At 50.0% G+C, this 17993-nt stretch overlaps 1 protein-coding gene and 1 non-coding gene across 2 annotated transcripts; both read right to left on the bottom strand.

Moving 5' to 3' along the window:
• Positions 1–713: 713 nt before the first annotated feature.
• On the bottom strand, positions 714–12075 carry TSR1 (TSR1 ribosome maturation factor). Its single transcript, XM_050929064.1, has 15 exons — positions 11960–12075; positions 11782–11882; positions 11456–11669; positions 11208–11342; positions 6761–7191; positions 5816–5975; positions 5099–5253; positions 4551–4753; positions 3933–4095; positions 3521–3631; positions 2871–3003; positions 2191–2307; positions 1772–1912; positions 1259–1333; positions 714–1094 (listed from the first exon to the last, which is right to left on the bottom strand). The coding sequence occupies exons 1-15, from the start codon at positions 12054–12056 to the stop codon at positions 916–918; spliced, it is 2415 nt and encodes an 804-aa protein (XP_050785021.1). The 5' UTR covers positions 12057–12075; the 3' UTR covers positions 714–915.
• On the bottom strand, positions 3198–3288 carry LOC127037707 (small nucleolar RNA SNORD91 family). Its single transcript, XR_007770448.1, has one exon. It is a non-coding gene; the product is annotated as a small nucleolar RNA SNORD91 family (small nucleolar RNA).
• Positions 12076–17993: the final 5918 nt, after the last annotated feature.

The following is a 17993-nucleotide window of genomic DNA, read 5'->3' as shown; positions in this document are numbered from 1 at the left end:
GGAAAAGATTTGGAGAAGGAAAACAAAGATGATTAAGGATATGGAACAGCTTCCATACGAGGAGAGACTAAAAAGATTAGGGCTGTTAGCTTAGAGAAAAGAGGACAGTCTATAGAATCATGAATGGAGTGAAAAAAGTGTTATTGACCCTTTCACTCCATATGAAACCCACTACCAATGAAATTAATAGGCAGTAGGTTTAATACAAACGAGGGGAAGTACTTTTCCCACACAATGGCAACTTAAACTGTGGAACTCACTGCCATGGGATGTTGATGGCCAAAAGTATAACTGGGTTCAGTGAAGAAAGAGATAAAGGATGGTCCATCAATGGCTATTAGCCAAGATGGTCAGAGATGCAACCCCATGCCCGAGGCAACCCTAAACTTCTGACTGCTGGCAAGGGAAGACAGGTGGATCACCCCAACTGCCCAGTTCTGTACGCTCCCCCTGAGGCTCTGGTACTGGCCACTGCTGGAGACAGGATGCTGGGCCAGATGGACTATTGGTCTGACCCCATATGGCAGCCTATGTTTTTATGTTCTCAAGTTACACACAAATGATAGGGGAGGGGGTGAAACACAGAATCCCTAGTGCAGGTTCAAGAGCTTCTAGCCTGGCAGGAGGGAATGAACAAAGCCTGCATGCCCAGTGTGCACAATAACTCAATCCAGCTACCCCCCGCTGCAAGAAAGCGGCCACTTAGACATTAATTGAGGTGAAGATATATTTACCATTGAAATAAACTGACATTGGAGGCCAGGGCATAGGCAGTTGTGAGCCAGATCTAATGCTGCTGCAGCCAGCGTGTATGCTGGACACAAACCCCAGGAAAGGCACAGCACTCACGAGGCTTGGAACAGCCAAGCACCCATGTGGGGTGCAGGAGGTGCAAACCACAGCAGGCCTGGAGGGTTATTCCATCTCCACCTCCTGCATGGGGAGCTGCTGTTCGTTTCTCACCCACGGTACCGGCTCTGGCACATGCGGGTCATAAGTCCATTTAGGGAAGACGCGCTTGTACAGATTCAGCAGCACTGTGTCCTGGGATTTCAGCTGCCCATCAAAATGACACTTCATGTGACCATGAGTCCCTAGGCAAAGAAAGCAACAGAAGCTGTTAGCTGCATTTTGCCTGTTCCTCTTCCCCAGCCCAGGGAAGAGCAGACAGTGTTTGAGTAGGGAGGCACAGACAGTGATTGTGGCCCAACGCCATGAGAGGAAAGCAAGGCAACACTGCATGTCAAACCTGGCCTACCTAGCGGCTCTGTGATGTGTCCTCTGCGGCCCCACTTGGTCCTCAGCTCCACCGGCTTAAACCATAGCACATCCTCTGCAGATCAAAGACAAGAGACGTGAGAAACAGGCCACAGTGATCTCTAGCTCCTCAGCACCCTGCCACATAGCTAGCAAACCAGGCAGGAGTCAGGCTGTTTGACTTACTACCCAGAGCAGCTGTGAGTATGATGAGCAGCACCACACTGGCCAAAGAGCTATAGTGTGCATTCACCTATAGGCGAAACAGAATCACTGCTGCATGGATGGGTGTGCTCAGAACACGAGAGCCTCTGTGCAGGGCACAGGACACTTGCTGAGATATCCAGGTCACGTCAGCAGGTATGTCAGAATGTTCACACGAGCTCAGCGCTGCACTTCCAGGTCTGAAAGGCTCCAGTTATTGGAGGTCATGACAGACTCTCTTATGGAACCGCAGGGTCTCCAGAGGCACATAGGACCCGCTGTACCCCCCCCCCACACACACACCACATACCTCTGTTAAAGAACATGTACCGCACTACAGCCGTCTTGCTGAAGATCTTGAAAGGGTGACCACTGAGCACCAGCCGCTTGATGATGATTCTGTCTGGATCCACTGAGAGCAGGAAGCCTGTGGCGACGAGGTCGTGCATTCCTGTGAAGCAGAGCTGACATGAATGCCATTGCTCAGTGGCTCCTAGAGCAGGGTAGTCTCCACAGCAAGAATAAGGACAGGGCCATTACTCCAGAGCCTGAGGGAGAGGAGATGGGCAAGTTAACCCTCTCAGAGCCTGACAGATGATTAAGGCACGTCAGATGCGTGGCAATATTGGAGAATGGGACCCAGATCTATCAATGGAAGCTGGAAAGCTCTGCTGCTAGGATTAGCTTTCATTTCTCATTCGGTCACCCCCTCAGCACTCACGGACTTACCATTACTCCTTTGTTTAAACAGTAGCACCGAGGCGGGGGGGAAAGTGATGGGAGCATAAACAGTCACCACCAGGGCTACCTCAGGCCGCAGGAAACGCTCCAACTTGTGCTTATCAGCTAGGAGAGAGAAAGCACCAAGTAAAACTCAGTTACCAGCCAGTGGCCAGCAGGGGAGCTCCAGGACCCAACACCAACAAGCAGCAGGCCAGCCACAACGCACACTAATTCGGACTATCAACACCTTGCTCAGGGAACACTCTTCAGGTCCGTCCACTCCCTCTTTCTGCTCAGCCTTGGGAGCAACCTGAGCAGCACGGGTTTGTGGGTCACACGCAGCCCCCCTCCCTCCACCATCACACTAGGCTGTTGAGAGCCAACCCCTTGGAAAAGGAGATCACCCATTCAAATTATAGAGCCTCGTCCAATCCTGAGCAAGGACGAGCCCTACCAGGTACCACTTCCTCACGGTCCCACGGAACCACATGCTGCCCAGGCCAATCCATCCCCCTCCAAGGGGAAAGACTGAGTCCATTTGTTGAAGCCCAAAGCCAAGATATGCAAGTCCTCAGAGTCCCTTCAGCCATCCCAGGTTTCCCAGCCAGCAGGGGGTCTGCACAGAAAGGGAGCGAAGGGGCCCACCCTCTATATGCAGTTTGTCCACTAATGGGTCCGACACTCACCTGAGCTATGCGGCGAGTACAGAGGGGAGGCGCGGAAGCGCCTGAACCCACAGTGGAAGATCAACTCCTCCTTGGCTTTCACTGTCTCATTGTTGCCCAGGTGCCGCCTCACCACCAAGTTCAGCACAGACATCTGCAGAGAGAGGGAGAAAGGCAACGCTGAGGGGCCGGGCTCACCTGGACGGTAGAGCTGCAAGGCTGAAAGCCATGGATAATGCAGAATAGCTCTGCAAGCCAGATGTCTTCAGTGTCTCAACAGCTCACAACCCAGGTGCTTTAGCCAAAGTGCTGCCAGATCTTCCTTTCATGCCAGAGAATCCCTATCCCCACCAGAGAAGCCTCAGAGCCATAAAAGGTTCATCAGCAAAACTTCAGCCAGGTTCCAACGTTCTGGCTTAAACCATCATGGCCATCTCCATGCTATTCTGATATAACCCCCAGGACCTGCAGAAACAGCTTCAACCCCAACCAACACAAGAGATTTGAACTGAATTCCTTGTACACTCAGACTCTGTCCTCCCAGCATAGGCCCAGGAAGGCCAGGAGAACACCAAGCCTGTATCAGCCAGAGGGGAAAGCTGCATGCAAGAGGCACAGTGGCTTTCCAGCTCTTCTGGGTGATGGCAGGTTACAGCCTGTGGCATACTCACCTTTTGCTCATGGGGAAGCAGTGAGAATAGGACCAGAGGCAGCCCCTGCCTGAAACTCTCCATCACTGAGATAGGAACACTACAGATGTGAAGTGTAACGTACCAGCCAACCTGTTGAGAGAGAAGGAGGACAGAGATAACAGTTAATGCAGGTTCCCAGCTGTTGAGGTACGAAGGAGCAAGATGGAGCATGCATGTGGGGAGTTGCCTAGGCCCACAGGCTGTGGGGTAGAGAGAACAGGACACCAGTACCACCTGGGCTTTATCTACCACACAGGAACAGGCCTAGCCAGCAATCAGCAGTGCCGCAACTTGCCTACCAAACCTTGCCTGCCAAGTGCGAGTAACACAGCAGGGAAGGAGAGATGGGCAACACAGCGGGAAGACAAATTAGCCAAGGAAAGGCAGGTACCACGGCCCCTTCAGTTTCCTCCTTCTCTATCTGCCGGAAGACATGCTTCCTTGTTCGGGAGAAGTCCTGGAACTGGAAGATCCTGGCATAATCCCTGGGAAGATTCTCTTTGGGATCCCAAGGAGAAGTCCGGAAACTCTTGAGCCCCCTGTACTTCTGGAACCTGGAGGACAGAGTTTCAGAGACTTTACTCAACAAATCCTATAGCAGTTAGCAAGCAAATACCCTTCCCCCATGTGAGGACATCTGCATTATACCTTTACAGGGACTTACACCACCCAGGGGCTCACAGAGAGCAAGGGGGAATTCATCCTGCTCACAGGAGGGATCCAAGCATGGAGAGTCAGGAACACCCAATGCCATCAGCCCCCAAATGAGCCACACAGAAGGGAACTGTCACTGCACCCGGCCACTGGATCAGTCACAGATGAAGGCTCTAGTTTGATGTGTCCACCCACATGGGTTCTCGCTACAGGAAAACCACACCAATTTCACTGAGCAAACTAGAGCATGTCCAGTCCCATTTCCCCATTGCACACTGCCGGTCTCAAAGCCAGGACAACTCAAGGGAGAGTCACTAGCACACTCGCTCCTTCCACCTGGCATGAGGTTTCTTACCGGACTCTGGCAGGCAAGTTGCGGGGGGTGTCCACCTCATCTGGGAACATTTGATCCAATCTCTCCTGCTTGTACTTCTCCAACATCTGCTCCTCATCCTCATCCAGCTTCTCGTCGTATAGGTCGTCCCGAGCAGACTCTGCTACAGTCATGGTCTCACACTCCTCCTCTACGAGCTCCTCTTCCTCACTGCTTTCCCCAACCTGACACAGATAGTATATACTGCGCTTGATGTGCACAGCCCACAGGCAGGTGTACTTACACCCACATTCCAGGCCACGCTGCAAGGGCTGCATGCATCTCGTACAATGCAGAGCACAGCCCCCACTGGAGTTTAGATAAGAGAGTAGCTGACTATGACAGAGGGAGTAATACAAAGGGGCATGTGGCTGCATTAGACTTTACCCATTTGAAACGTGGACACCAGCCTGGCTGTATGTTGTGCCCTTACACCGCCTGTCTGGATGTGGCAAGAACAGACAAGTGGTTTGCAGGGTGGCACGCACACTAGTACTTGGACACAACCTACAATATCAATCTCTTGTTACCTGGGAAGCCTCTGCCATCAAATCTTCGTCCTCCATGTTATCCTCCTCCTCCTCCTCCTCACTGCCATCCTCTCCATCATCCACAATCCACGCAGCCTGGTAGTTGGATGTTCCCTTGGGGACCTTCACCACCTTCCTCCTTTCCTTCAGGGATTCTGCCAGATTCCCAGAGTGGTTAGTACTGCATAGGCCTCCCCCACCTCTTTACCTACAGTAATGCCAGACATGGCACTAGGCTGCTCGCTCTAGTTCCCCTTTGCAGCTGGGTGGACAGTCAGACGGAAGAGCAAGTTACCTGAAACACGTGGAGGGGTTTACAGCAATGTATCTTCCCTGTGCAGAAATCAGGAACCATAATCCAGAGATTGTTCACACTTCCCTGGGATTTCACCAATCATCATCACTAATGCCAGGACTAGAGAGCAGAGATCATTCCCTCACAGAGCAGTTAGGAATAACTCTGTGCTATATGGCCATCAGCAGACAGGATCCCATGACATGCTCTCCAATGATCTAGCCAGCCCAAATTCAGGGTCAAACTGGAGAAGCTATGCAGCCCAATGGTCAGAGGAAGAGGCTGGAAATAGGAGCCAAGAGGGGCCTGGGTTCAAAGCTAGATACCATGCCCAGCCATAAGCTTCTCAGCTAGAGCTCGTAAAAATTAAAAACTTCACCAATAATCTAAGGAAAGGCTAGAGAAATATTGGCAGCACTGACCTTCTGCCTCTTTCAACTCCTCCTCAGTGGGCCAGGTTTGTTCCCCCTCCATGGGATCAGGAATCACCTCTGATTGCAAAGACTCCTGTCTTCTAGGATCTGCCTTCATCAGGACCTTAATGACTTCCTCCATCTCAACAGCACCATCTACAGAATCATCCTAGTAGACAAAGTTATGACGTGAGAACCCACCCAATTCAAGCTGCACATTGCAGTTTGTAGCAAAGGACTAGCCCCTCCACAACCTCTCCTTACCCAAGATAATCCCACCACTAGCAAGAAGTAATCACCCACAGCACATCCTATGCTCATTGTAAACACTGCTCTGTCCAAAGAGTTTCTCTGAGGGGGCAAAGCTTTACACTCTGCCTTGAACCAACCTGACTGCAGGACCACAGGTGCTGACTGTTGGGAACTAAGGCATATTTAGGCCTGACAGAAGCCTACTGTGGCTTTTCATAGTCTGTTGGGATAACATTTAACATAAGCATAAGGAGAACTGCACATGTACGAAATTGAAGAGTAATCGTGTGTGGGAAGAAGAAAAGCTAAAGTAACTGAAAAAATAAAGATGAGGTTGAACTAACACAAAACCTGCACTGATGGAGAGTTAGCATGGAAATGAAACACTAATAACATATGTATAAGAGAAGATAACAAAAAGTTATAAATAAGTGTGTGTAACAAAGGGAGGTTAAAGCTGTACTGTCCAGTGCTGAAGGAAACGGTGAGGTAATTGTCCCAATGAGCTACCTATTTTTGAGTCACTGATCACTACTTGCTGAGTGTTTGGCCTTCAGAAAGATTTATTAGACCCATTTGCTGAGTAAGTGAATCTCAATCCAATTCTAGATTACATTGGTTCAAAGATCCTGCAGCTTCTAAACAATTACTAGGGAACAGATAACTCTCAGTGGGCCACTCGAGTCCAGAACACCATCCTACCTGTATTTCCATGTCCTGGCCCTTCCTCTGCTGGCCTTTAGCCACTCGGGGGTTTAAGGAGAAGGGGTCTGGAGGAGCATCAACCTGACTCATCAGGAAGTCTCCATGTCCCACGATATGCACCAGGCTGTTTACATTGAGGGTCCGTCCCCGAACGAAGCCAGATACCTTCAGGGTCCCAACCAAGTCACTATCGTGGCTGGGCATAAACTCAGCCTCCTGGGCAAGCAGATAGGCCCGTCTGTCACGGAAAGCAAGGTGCCGCTGCTTCTGGGAAGCAAGATGCCTCAGCAACAACAAAGACTCTTGCTCAGTGTTCAGGGGGAAGAGTTTGGCCTCTGGGAAGCGTTTCTCAATGGCTTTGCCCAATTTCTTCTTAGCATCCGTCTGCTTCTTCTGTGGGAGGTCAGCGACTCCATGGACAGCAAGGGCTAGCAGACAGCAAAGTTAACACTTAAAACTCAAAAGCTATACTGGATCAGACCAATGGTCCCTTTAGCCCAGTATCCTGTCTTCCAACAGTAACCAGTGCCAGGTGCCCCAGAGGGAATGAACAGAGCAGGGAATCACCAAGTGATCCATCTCCTGTCGCCCATTCCCAGCTTCTGGCAACAGAGGCTAAGGACACCATCCCTGCCCATCCTGGCTAATAACCATTGATGGACCTATCCCCCATGAATGTATCTAGTTCTTTTTTGATCCCTGTTATAGTCTTGGTCTTCACATAATCTTCTGGCAAGGAGTTCCACAAGTTGACTGTGCACTGTGTGAAGAAATACTTCCTTTTGTTTGTTTTAAACTGCTGCCTACTCATTTCATTTGGTGACTCCTAGTTCTTGTGTTATGAGTAAGCAACATTTATTTTCTCCACACCAATCATGATTTTATAGACTTCTATCACATCCCCCCCTAATCGTCTTTTTTCCAAGCTGAAAAGTCCCAGTCTTATTAATCTCGCCTCATATGGCACACACTCCATACCCCAATCATTTTTGTTGCCCTTCTCTGAACCTTTTCCAATATATCTTTTTTGAGATGGGGCAACCACATCTGCCCGCAGTATTCAACATGTGGGTGTACCACGGATTTATATAGAGGCAACATGATATTTTCTGTCTTCTTATCTAGCCCCTTCTTAATGATTCCAAACATTCTGATGGCTTTTTTGACTGCCACTGAACATTGATTCCAAGATCTCTTTCTTGAGTGATAACAGCTAATTTAGACTCCATCATTTTATACGTAAAATTGGGATCATGTTTTCCAATGTGCATCACTTTGCATTTATCAGCATTGAATTTCATCTGCCATTCTGTTGCCCAGTTTTGAGAGATCCTTATGTAACTCTTCACAGTCTGCCTGGGACTTAACTATCTTGAGTAGTTTTGTATCATATGCAATTTTTTCCACCTCACTGTTTACCTCTTTTTCCAGATCATTTATGAATATGTTGACTAGGACTGGTCCCAGTACAGACCCCTGGGGGACACCACTATTTACCTCTCTCCATTCTGAAAACTGACAATTTATTCCTACCCTTTGTTTCCTATCTTTTAACCAGTTACCAATCCATGAGAGGACCTTCCCTCTTATAACTGCTTACTTTGCTTAATAGTCTTTGGTAAGGCAACCTGTTGAAGCCTTTCTGAAAATCTAAACACCCTATACCCACTGGATCCCCCTTGTCCACATGCTTGTTTATCCCCTCAGAGAATTCTAGTAGATTGGTGAGGCATGATTTTCCTTTACAAAAACCATGTTGACTATTCCCCCCAAAACTATGTTCATCTGTGTGTCTGACAGTTTTGTTCTTTACTATAGTTTCAACCAGCTTGCCCGGAACTTAAGTTGGGTTTACCAACCTATAATTGCTGGGGTCACATCTGGAGCCCTTTTTAAAAATTGGCGTCACATTAGCTATCTTCCAGTCATTTGGTACAGAAGCTGATTTAAATGATAGGTTACAGACTACAGTTAGTAGTCCTGAAATTTCACATTTGAGTTCCTTCAGAACTCTTGGGTGAATACCATCTGGGCCCCAGTGACTTCTTATTGTTTAGTTTATCAATTTGTTCCAAAACCTCTGACGACACCTCAATCTGGGACAGTTCCTCAGATTTGTCACCTAAAAAGAATGGCTCAGGTTTGGTAATCTCCTCACATCTTCAACAGTGAAGACCGATGCAAAGAATTCATTTAGTTTCTCCACAATGGCCTTATCATCCTTGAGTGCTCCTTTAAGCATCTCAATTGTCCAGTGGCCCCACTGCTTGTTTAGCAGGATTCCTGCTTCTGATGTATTTAAAAAATTTTTTGCTATTACTTCAGCTAGCTGTTCTTCAAATTCTTTTTCGGCTCTCTTAATTATAGTTTTATACTTCGTTTGTCAGAGTTTATGCTCCTTTCCATTTTCCTCACTAGTATTTAACTTTCACTTTTTAAAGGATGCCTTTTTGCCTCTCACTGTTTCTTTTACTTTGTTGTTTAGCCATGGTGGCTTTTTTTTGGTTCTCTTACTATGTTTTTTAATTTGGGGTATACATTTAAGTTGAGCCTCTATTATGGTGTCTTTAAAAAGTTTCCATGCAGTTTGCAGGGATTTTACTTTTGATACAGTACCTTTTAATATCTGTGTAATAAGAATTGCCTCTCCTCTTGTGGGTTCCAGGACTAACTACTCCAAGAACCAATCATTTAAGGTGTCAAGAAATTTTATTTCTGTATCCCGTCCTGAAGTGACATGTACCCAGTCAATATGCGGATAGTTGAAATCTCCCATTATTATTGAGTTTTTTATTTTAATAGCCTCTCTAACCTCCCTGAGCATTTCACAGTCACTATCACTATCCTGGTCAAGTGATCAGTAATATATTCCTACGGCTATATTCTTATTATTCGAGCATGGAATTACTGTCCACAGAGATTCTATGGTAGTTTGGTTCATTTAAGATTTGTACTTCACTTGATTCTACGCTTTCTTTCACAAATAGTGCCACCCGATATATTTTGTACCCTGGTATTACTGTGTCCCGTTGATTATCCTCACTCCACCAAGTTTCTGTAATGCCTATGATATCCATATCCTCATTTAATACCAGGCACTCTAGTTCACCCATCTTGTTATTTAGACTTCTAGCATTGGTATACAAGCACTTTAAAAACTTGTCACTTTTTAGCTGTCTGCCATTACAGGATGTAATTGAATGAGACTTTTTTTCATTTGACTGTTTCTCATCAGATCCTACCTGTATTTTATCATCTTCCATCCTCTCCTCCTTACTAGGACATAGAGAATCTCCATTAATAGATCCTCCCTAGGGGTGTCTGAACCACATGCTCCTCCACACCTGTCAGCTTTCCCCAAGCCCTTAGTTTAAAAACTGCTCTACGACCTTTTTAATTTTAAGTGCCAGCAATCTGGTTCCATTTTGGTTTAGGTGGAGCCCATCCTTCCTGTATAGGCTTCCCCTCCCCGCAGTTCCTAATAAATCTAAACCCCTCCTCTCTATACCATTGTCTCATCCATGCATTGAGACCCTGCAGTTCTGCTGTCTAACTGGCCCTGCGCATGGAACTGGAAGCATTTCAGAGACTACTACTATGGAGGTCCTGGACTTCAATCTCTTACCTAGCAGCCTAAATTTGGCCTCCAGGACCTCTTTCCTATCCCTCCCTATGTGATTTGTACCTACATGTGCCACAACCATCAGCTCCTCCCCAGCACTACAGATAAGTCTATCTAGATGGCTCAAGAGATCCATAACCCTCTTCGCACCAGACAGTAAGTCACCATGTGGTTCTCCCACTCATCACAAACCCAGCTATCTGTTTCCCATGATCAAATCACCCTTCCTAATCTGTCCCTTCCTAATAACTGGAGTTCCCTCCCCAAGAGAGGTATCCTCAGTGTGAGAGGATACCACATCATCATCTGGAAGGAGAGTCCCAACTATGGGATCAGTTCCCTTTGCTGCAGTTGGATGTTCTCCTTCCCAGAGACTTTCATCCTCCTCAACAGCACAGAGGCTGTCAGACGGGGGATGGGACCGTCTCATCTGTGTACCTCTCTGTCTCCCTTAGCTCCTCCATCTGGGAATGTACTGATGTAGATTCATTTGTGCCCACTATGTGGCACATTTAAATAGGCAAAATGCTAACAAGTGTTCAGCAAGTAGGCAGCAGCCTGGATCTGAGATGTCCCTTATGATTTTAGCTCACCAGCATTAACCCAACAGGGCTGCATTCACAGAGTGAGGCTGCAGGGGACTGATGACATTAGATCAACTAATCTGCACTCCAAGCTTCTAGATAGCAAGATCCAGTGGCAACCTACCTGCTGTATGGGGGTCCTAGTTACCGCACCAGCTTCCAGTCAAGAACTCTGGAATCTCTTTAGACACCCTATTCCAACCCCCAAGGGTACCCTCCTTTTTTTTAATTCACCTACCATAGCTGGGGAGCCCTTGCGCAAAGAGGCAAGAGAGGCAGTAATCTCCAGTGCTGTCCCAGCCGTCGAGCGGATCCAGTACAAACAGCAGGGTATCGGCTGCTTTTGCCAGGTCTAACACAGCATGAAGATTCCCTAGAAACACAGTATCAGAAAATGGCAGAATGGGGCATTGATGAGTTTCAGCAGAACACAGTGGAATACTAGGAGCCAGTACAAGCCCTCCTATTCCTTCAGGATTCCCTTACCCATGGGCGCTGTCACAAAGCGCCATCGCTGTTTAAGTCGGGGGCAGAGCAGCACAAAACCCTCTGCTCTCTCATTCGCATGCACCAGGGCAGACTCGTCACTCTGAAGCAACCTCAAGGCCTCGTGGGTGACCACCCCAGCGTGCAGCGGGACCACCACCACCAGGCGAGGAGGCCCATCTTTGCTGCCCAGGTTTCGCTTTTCTGCCAGCACCTGCGAACAGAAACCGCGGACAGTAAAACTATCGCCGCTGCGGCGCGCAGCTCCGGGCCCGCCGCGTGTTACACCCCGAGCAGCCCGGGAACGCGGCCCCCCGCTCGCTCACCGCCTCCTTGCGCTGCCTGCGGAGCTGCAGGGCCCGGTGCCTCCGGTCCGGCTTGGTCAGGTCCCGCCGGCGGCGGCTCAGGGTCTTGGCGGGGACGCGGCCTAGGGGGAGAGAGCGGCGGTTAGCGCGGGCCCCGCGGCGGGCAGGGCGGGTACCGCGGGCCCCGACAGGGTCTCACCTGCCGCCCGGCGCTGGGCGGCTCCGCGCTGCTTCCGCCCCTTGTGCGGCTTGTTCTGCTGCTTCAGGGCCCCGGCCCGGTGCGCGGCCGCCGCCATCCTGCCGCCCAGCACTTCCGCTTCCAGGGCAGCCCGCGCGCCTCACCCGGAAATGGAACCTTCGCTTCCGGCCTGCGCCCGCGGAGGATGCCGGGAGTGGAGCCCGCAGGGGGACGGACGCGGAGCGATCCCCGGCCCCGAGACAGTGGCCAGCTCGGGAGCCCCCAGGAAGCGGCCATGGGGAGCCCTGGTTGGGGGAGGAGCCGGCTCACAGCTGGGGACCGGGCTCGGGGGGCAGCAGCGGATGTTACGCACCATGTTCCAAAATGGAGCGTGAGCCCAAGGGCCTGATAATACAGCGCAAGGGGACACACAACAGCTGATAATACAGCGCAAGGGGACACACAACTCTCCCCTGATCCAGTACAGCGCAAGGGGACACACAACAGCTGATAATACAGCGCAAGGGGACACACAACAGCTGATAATACAGCGCAAGGGGACACACAACTCTCCCCTGATCCAGTACAGCGCAAGGGGACACACAACAGCTGATAATACAGCGCAAGGGGACACACAACAGCTGATAATACAGCGCAGGGGGACACACAACTCTCCCCTGATCCAGTACAGCGCAAGGGGACACACAACAGCTGATAATACAGCACAAGGGGACACACAACAGCTGATAATACAGCGCAAGGGGACACACAACTCTCCCCTGATCCAATACAGCGCAAGGGGACACACAACAGCTGATAATACAGTGCAAGGGGACACACAACTCTCCCCTGATCCAATACAGCACAAGGGGACACACAACTCTCCCCTGATCCAATACAGCACAAAGGGACACGCAACAACTGATAATACAGCACAAGGGGGGACACAACTCCTCTCCCTGATCCAAACCGAGGCCGCAGTTTGCAGAGCTGAGCAAACTGCACTGATGAGGTTAGCTCAGTTCCCGCTCCCCTTCTTGGGAGATCAGAGTCAGTCCTTATGGCAGAGTGCCTGGCTTGTGCACCCCAGGCACAAATGCACAGACATCGGTGCAAATGTCTGAATGTCCCTGCATCACCCCTATGGAGCCCACCTTGCTCCTGGCCCAGTGCACGTGCACGAGACAAGTGGAGGAGCATGGGGAGGCAGGGAAGGAGTGGAGGGGAGCAGTGTCCATCTCTGTTGGAAAAGTCACTGGTGTTAGGCACCTTCAGTGGCTGAAGATAAATTGTTTGGCTCCCTCACTAGTGTGGGGCAGCAAGCCCTGGGGGCAGGGGAAGTACACAGGAGGAGTCGCAAGGATAGGCACGCTGCCATCCACCCAGGGATGAAGCCCCTTCCCCACAGGCCCTGGAGTGATCAATATCCACCTCTGAGCCATGGTGATCTGGCCTGTGAGGGAGATCCAGGATTCACATGGGTGGCAACAGACTGGATAGGTCCAGTCCAAGTGCCAGCTGCAGTGGAATATTAGGGAAGCCCTATATGCCTGCTGCATCTATGACAGGAAACTTTCCTCTGATGGCTCTGAAGAGTCTCTGGTTCTTAGCCACAGCTGTGCATGGGGGCCTGGCAGCCATAACTTAGCGCCCCCCTCCTCTGTCTTCCCCATATAACATTACTTTCTGCTTTCACTTCAGAAGTGCACACCCTGGTCTCTGTACCCAAGGCATTACCCAGAAACGCAACCATCCAGCAGAGGTTCCCATGTGTTACCGGCCCTTGGATTTTATTCTCTTAGCCCATGCCAAGGCTCTGTGTTTGAAATGGGACAGATGAGTCATTTACTGGAAACACCAAGCAACTGTCTCTGGATTCTGTGGAATTCAAACAAGATTGTCATTATTTCCAGAGACTCCTCACTCCTAAAGCAGACAAGGAGCCGAAGACAGTGAGGTGCATAGAGGGGAAAGCAAAAGAGATTTGGCCACTCATATAGGGGGAGCAGACAAGGAGAGTTATCTAAGCGACCTCTTCTCTGGCCTGGCCAGCAAATCCTGGTCCCCACAGACTGCAAGTTGCTGGAGGGTGTCTCAGAACTGCCAGTCCAAAGACAAAAGCAGAGAAACCCCAATGTAAAGAATAACTCCCCTGCCTTTCACCCAACAGGCTTCATGGATGGGGGTCTCTCACGCAGTGCATGGAGTCCTGGGAGGCAACATTGCCCCAAGGGGAATGGAACACTCAGACCACTAGGTAGGGACCACCCCACCCCCCACAATGGGGGCAGCACAGGCTCTTGGGAAGTCATTCACTCTATTGTTTATTAGAGGATACAAGAGAAACAAGCCACATCCAAAGGGAGGGGCCATGCAGTAATGACTGCCTCTGCTCTTTAAATATAGATGCAGCCACAGACTGAAACCCGTTTTCTTCCATAAGCTGTAACTGTGCAGCAAACAGCCAAGCAAAGGAGCCTGAGGACAGGAGTGATGCTCCTAGCAGCCCCTCAGGAAGAAATGGGGAAGACAGAGGCCTTTGTGGTAGGAGGGGAGTTGAACATTCCCCACCCTCTGACAACAATCCCTACAACCCAGCCAGATTAGCCCCTGGGAGCATTTCAAGGAGAGGTGCCTTAAATTCCACAGCAACTGTCTAACTCTTGCGCCAGACGGGGACATAGTGGCCTTACAGCTGAATAGAAGAGGCAGCCTATTCCATATATGAACTACATGGGAAGCAATGATTCACCTGCCCCTTCTTGGCTGGCCCAGGGGATTCGGGTGCTCTCTCCTTGGGGGTGTCTGCTCACTCTTATGCCCAGCTCCTCACAAGCATTTCATGAGCTTGCTCTTATCGTGGTGAGAGGAAGCAGGTCTGTGGTTTCACAGTACTTTCGTCACCTGGCAGCAGCCCTGCCATTGTGGGGAAATTCAGCCATTGGACTGAAGTGGGGGTGATCTTTCTGCTTTGGTGGGTTCAACTTCTGCAGACTCCACCTCTAGAGCGTTGGTTTAAATGGGCAGGAGTCTCATTTGTGACCCAAGCACAGCTCTTCGTCAATGGCTGGCAGCTTGTCCCTCAAGGTCACAAACTAAGGATTTGGGGACGCCACAGAAAAGGGCATTTTCTTCACTGCCTTTCAAATGCACATTCCATCTCAGAGGCAGACATTTCCTTTGTCTCGCAGCACAGGACCTAGCTCTGCTTAGAAAGTAAAGTATTGCTCTGCTTAGAAAAGGGGGTATCTACTTGTGAAAAAGGCTCTTCAATCCTCAGCAGCTCTCCGGGGTGCATCAGGGCCAGGGCAATTCATCCTAGTGACAAACTGTTAATTGATTATCACTGCTGCTAGTTCATGGTGCCAATGCAGCTCCAAGAGCAGAATCCAGTCCTGCCTGAGTATCAGCAACAACATTGCTTGCAAAGCTGCAAGTCTCTGAAGGAATAATTAACTCAAGGGTCGCATTACAACAAGATTTTGTAGAGGCCAGTTGCTTAGTGGGATTCAAAGGATGAGACATTCACATAGATAATGAGCACAGCCATAGTTACGAAAGGGGCATCCTGCCTGAAAGATGGCCATAAACCCTCCTCTTCACTTTCCGGCAGGGGCCAGGAAAACTGCCCCTGGGGGACATGTTCTTCCATAATCACCTTCTGCAGGATTTTTTGCATCTTCCTTTGAAGCAGCTGGTACTGGCTGGTGTCAGAGGCAGGACATTGGGCTAGATGGACCCACATCTAATCCAGCTTAGTGATTCCAACCTTCCTGAGGCAACAGGTATCCCGAGGACAGAGTTGGCAGAAGAACCTTTACTGCTGCTGATGACACACAAGATGGAGAACCAGCTGGCCTGTCAGACTCCAGGTGGATCGTTCAGAGCTGGCAGTTAGAAAGAAATCATTGCACTTATAAACGGAACAAATTTGATCTGGAGTCAGACACAGCAGCAGCCTCCCAATGAATGCCCAGCTTACCAAGTAGAGTTAAGTACCTGTCTTACCAAGGGCACTGACAAATTTGTGATTTGTAGGGGCCACCCTGCAGAAGGAATCCGAGCAAAATGGGGAGGGGGAAAAGGCTGGGGCCCAGGGGCACATCTGGGAAAAATCAGAGCCACAGCTCACAAAAATTACTTCAACACTTTATTAATGATTTCTACAGCTACGTACATGACAAAGGAAAGTCAGCCTGTGGGAAAGCCATGCAAGTAGCAGCTTTCCAGACTTACACACCTTCCGCTCATGCAGGTTTCCCATTGGTAAGGGTGCAAGGAGGGAAGACTTCTTGTTATCTGACTGCAGCTTGGCACTCCAGATCTCAGTGCTGTTTGAAAACTACTGCTTGGATTTCCCTGTCCACGGATCTGCCCTGATCATTATCCCCACCCAGAAAGAGCTGGATTTAGGGCTGGGCTGAGAGCAGACCAATGTCTCCTGCCCGGCAGTAGCACCAGCTGTCACTCTAGAATGAGAGCCATGAACATTGAGCCTGAGGCAGCTGAGCCATCAAGGGCAAAAGGGAGGGGCACCTAGAAAAAAGTGATGGTCTCAGTCACAAGCCACCCCAATGCAGAATGAGCCATGGAGGGCAACTGCCTCAGGTGCTGCCCAATGACATCAACTCCTCCCCATTAGTCACCCCTGGGAAATGCCCCTGGAAATGTCACACCTGCCTGGCTCTCCTCACAGCCCCGGACTCAAAGCCCCTGTGTAGACATGTCTCCGGGAGCGCACCTCGCCCGACTGACAGCCATTGGTTTAGGATAATTCTGGCTGCGCAGGCACCAGTGCATCTTGACTGCTCTAGCAAAGCCAGTTCCCCAGGCAAAGAGTTTACAAGACAGAGGGGCTGGGGTGCCAGGAAGCAGCTACAACCCCCTCTCTTCACACAAGAACTCCAGCCCTTTGAAAACCACATATTGGCTCCTGCCCATGGTTATTAGCTAGCCACAGCAGGCGGATTCAAACCATCTACTGCAACCTGGGCACCAGAGTTGTGCAAGTGCAAGCTGGCTGAGCAGGGTTTCAGCCATTCTACACCCCTTTCCTGGAAGCCTCTCTGCTGCACAAGACAACCAAGCCCTTCCCAATCATTTAATTCCGTTCCTTTGGGGTGGCACAGTACTGAGCCAAGCACGTCATCCTGCCGGGGTCTTGCATAAGATTGTGCAATGAATGTTCCCCTACGCCACATCCTACAGAACAAGGCTGTTCCTGGGGGTTGTCAACAGTGGGGAGAAATGGCTTTTTATTTGCTTAGATCCAAAGTTACTGACTATTCCCTCTGCACAAACAGAAGCTCATTTCCTGGCAGTGCAGAAGGAGAGCCCAGTTTGGATGGAGAAAGGAAGACAGGACAAGACTAATCAGCCAGAATGTCTGACTAGCCAGGGAAGCAATTAGCCATTGATCTTTGAGTATTCTGCATACACACCCTCTGCTTTCACTTTGATTACTCATGGTAGGTCAGGGAAGGAGCCCAGCTACCGAGGTTACCAGCTGCAGGTTTAATACAAGTGTCTGGGGGGTCGGTGTCATATCAGAAGCCTTCACTGTACCCCAGACTCCTGCAGGTCTATCCCCAGGTTCTCAGAGCTGTTCAGACTCCACTCCCAACATGCAGAAAGACAACCTCTGGCTTCTGGAGAGGTGTGGGACCTTCACGTGCAAAAGGGACACCCACTGCTATACTCCAGTATCAGCAAAGACAGCACACCTACCTACATTCAACCTGAATTAGAAGCAGCCCCTGGTTTGCTCAGCTGTGCAGCCTGGGGAGTCATAGCACACTCCATTCCAAGCCCACACACTGGGGAATAAAGCTCTGAACCAGACCTTGAGCTTTCTGCACTGCCTGTAAGGCACCTCCTCGGGGCAGCCAGGCTACAGACCAGTTTCTACCTTCCACTAACTCCCAGAGAGGAACTTTGCTGTCCAAGCAGGAGTTGCTAATGCAGGACAGAAACCAGGGAACTGCCAGTGTCACAACTCTGCAGGGAAGGGGCTGTCAGCAGCAGCCACTAAGCTGCACATTTTCAAAGCTAGGTA

Source organism: Gopherus flavomarginatus, chromosome 19 (assembly GCF_025201925.1).
Source record: "Gopherus flavomarginatus isolate rGopFla2 chromosome 19, rGopFla2.mat.asm, whole genome shotgun sequence".
Lineage (NCBI taxonomy): Eukaryota > Metazoa > Chordata > Testudines > Testudinidae > Gopherus > Gopherus flavomarginatus.
This window is presented reverse-complemented; position numbering and strand designations above follow the sequence as displayed.

What these genes read in the sequence shown, in the direction of transcription:
- TSR1 (XM_050929064.1), bottom strand. Translation starts at nt 12,056, where the DNA reads ATGGCGGCGGCCGCGCACCGGGCCGGGGCCCTGAAGCAGCAGAACAAG. An exon ending in CGCCCAGCGCCGGGCGGCAG is followed by an intron (nt 11,883 to 11,959) that starts GTGAGACCCTGT and finishes CTCTCCCCCTAG; the next exon opens with GCCGCGTCCCCGCCAAGACC. An exon ending in TGATGGCAGAGGCTTCCCAG is followed by an intron (nt 4,754 to 5,098) that starts GTAACAAGAGAT and finishes TATCTGTGTCAG; the next exon opens with GTTGGGGAAAGCAGTGAGGA.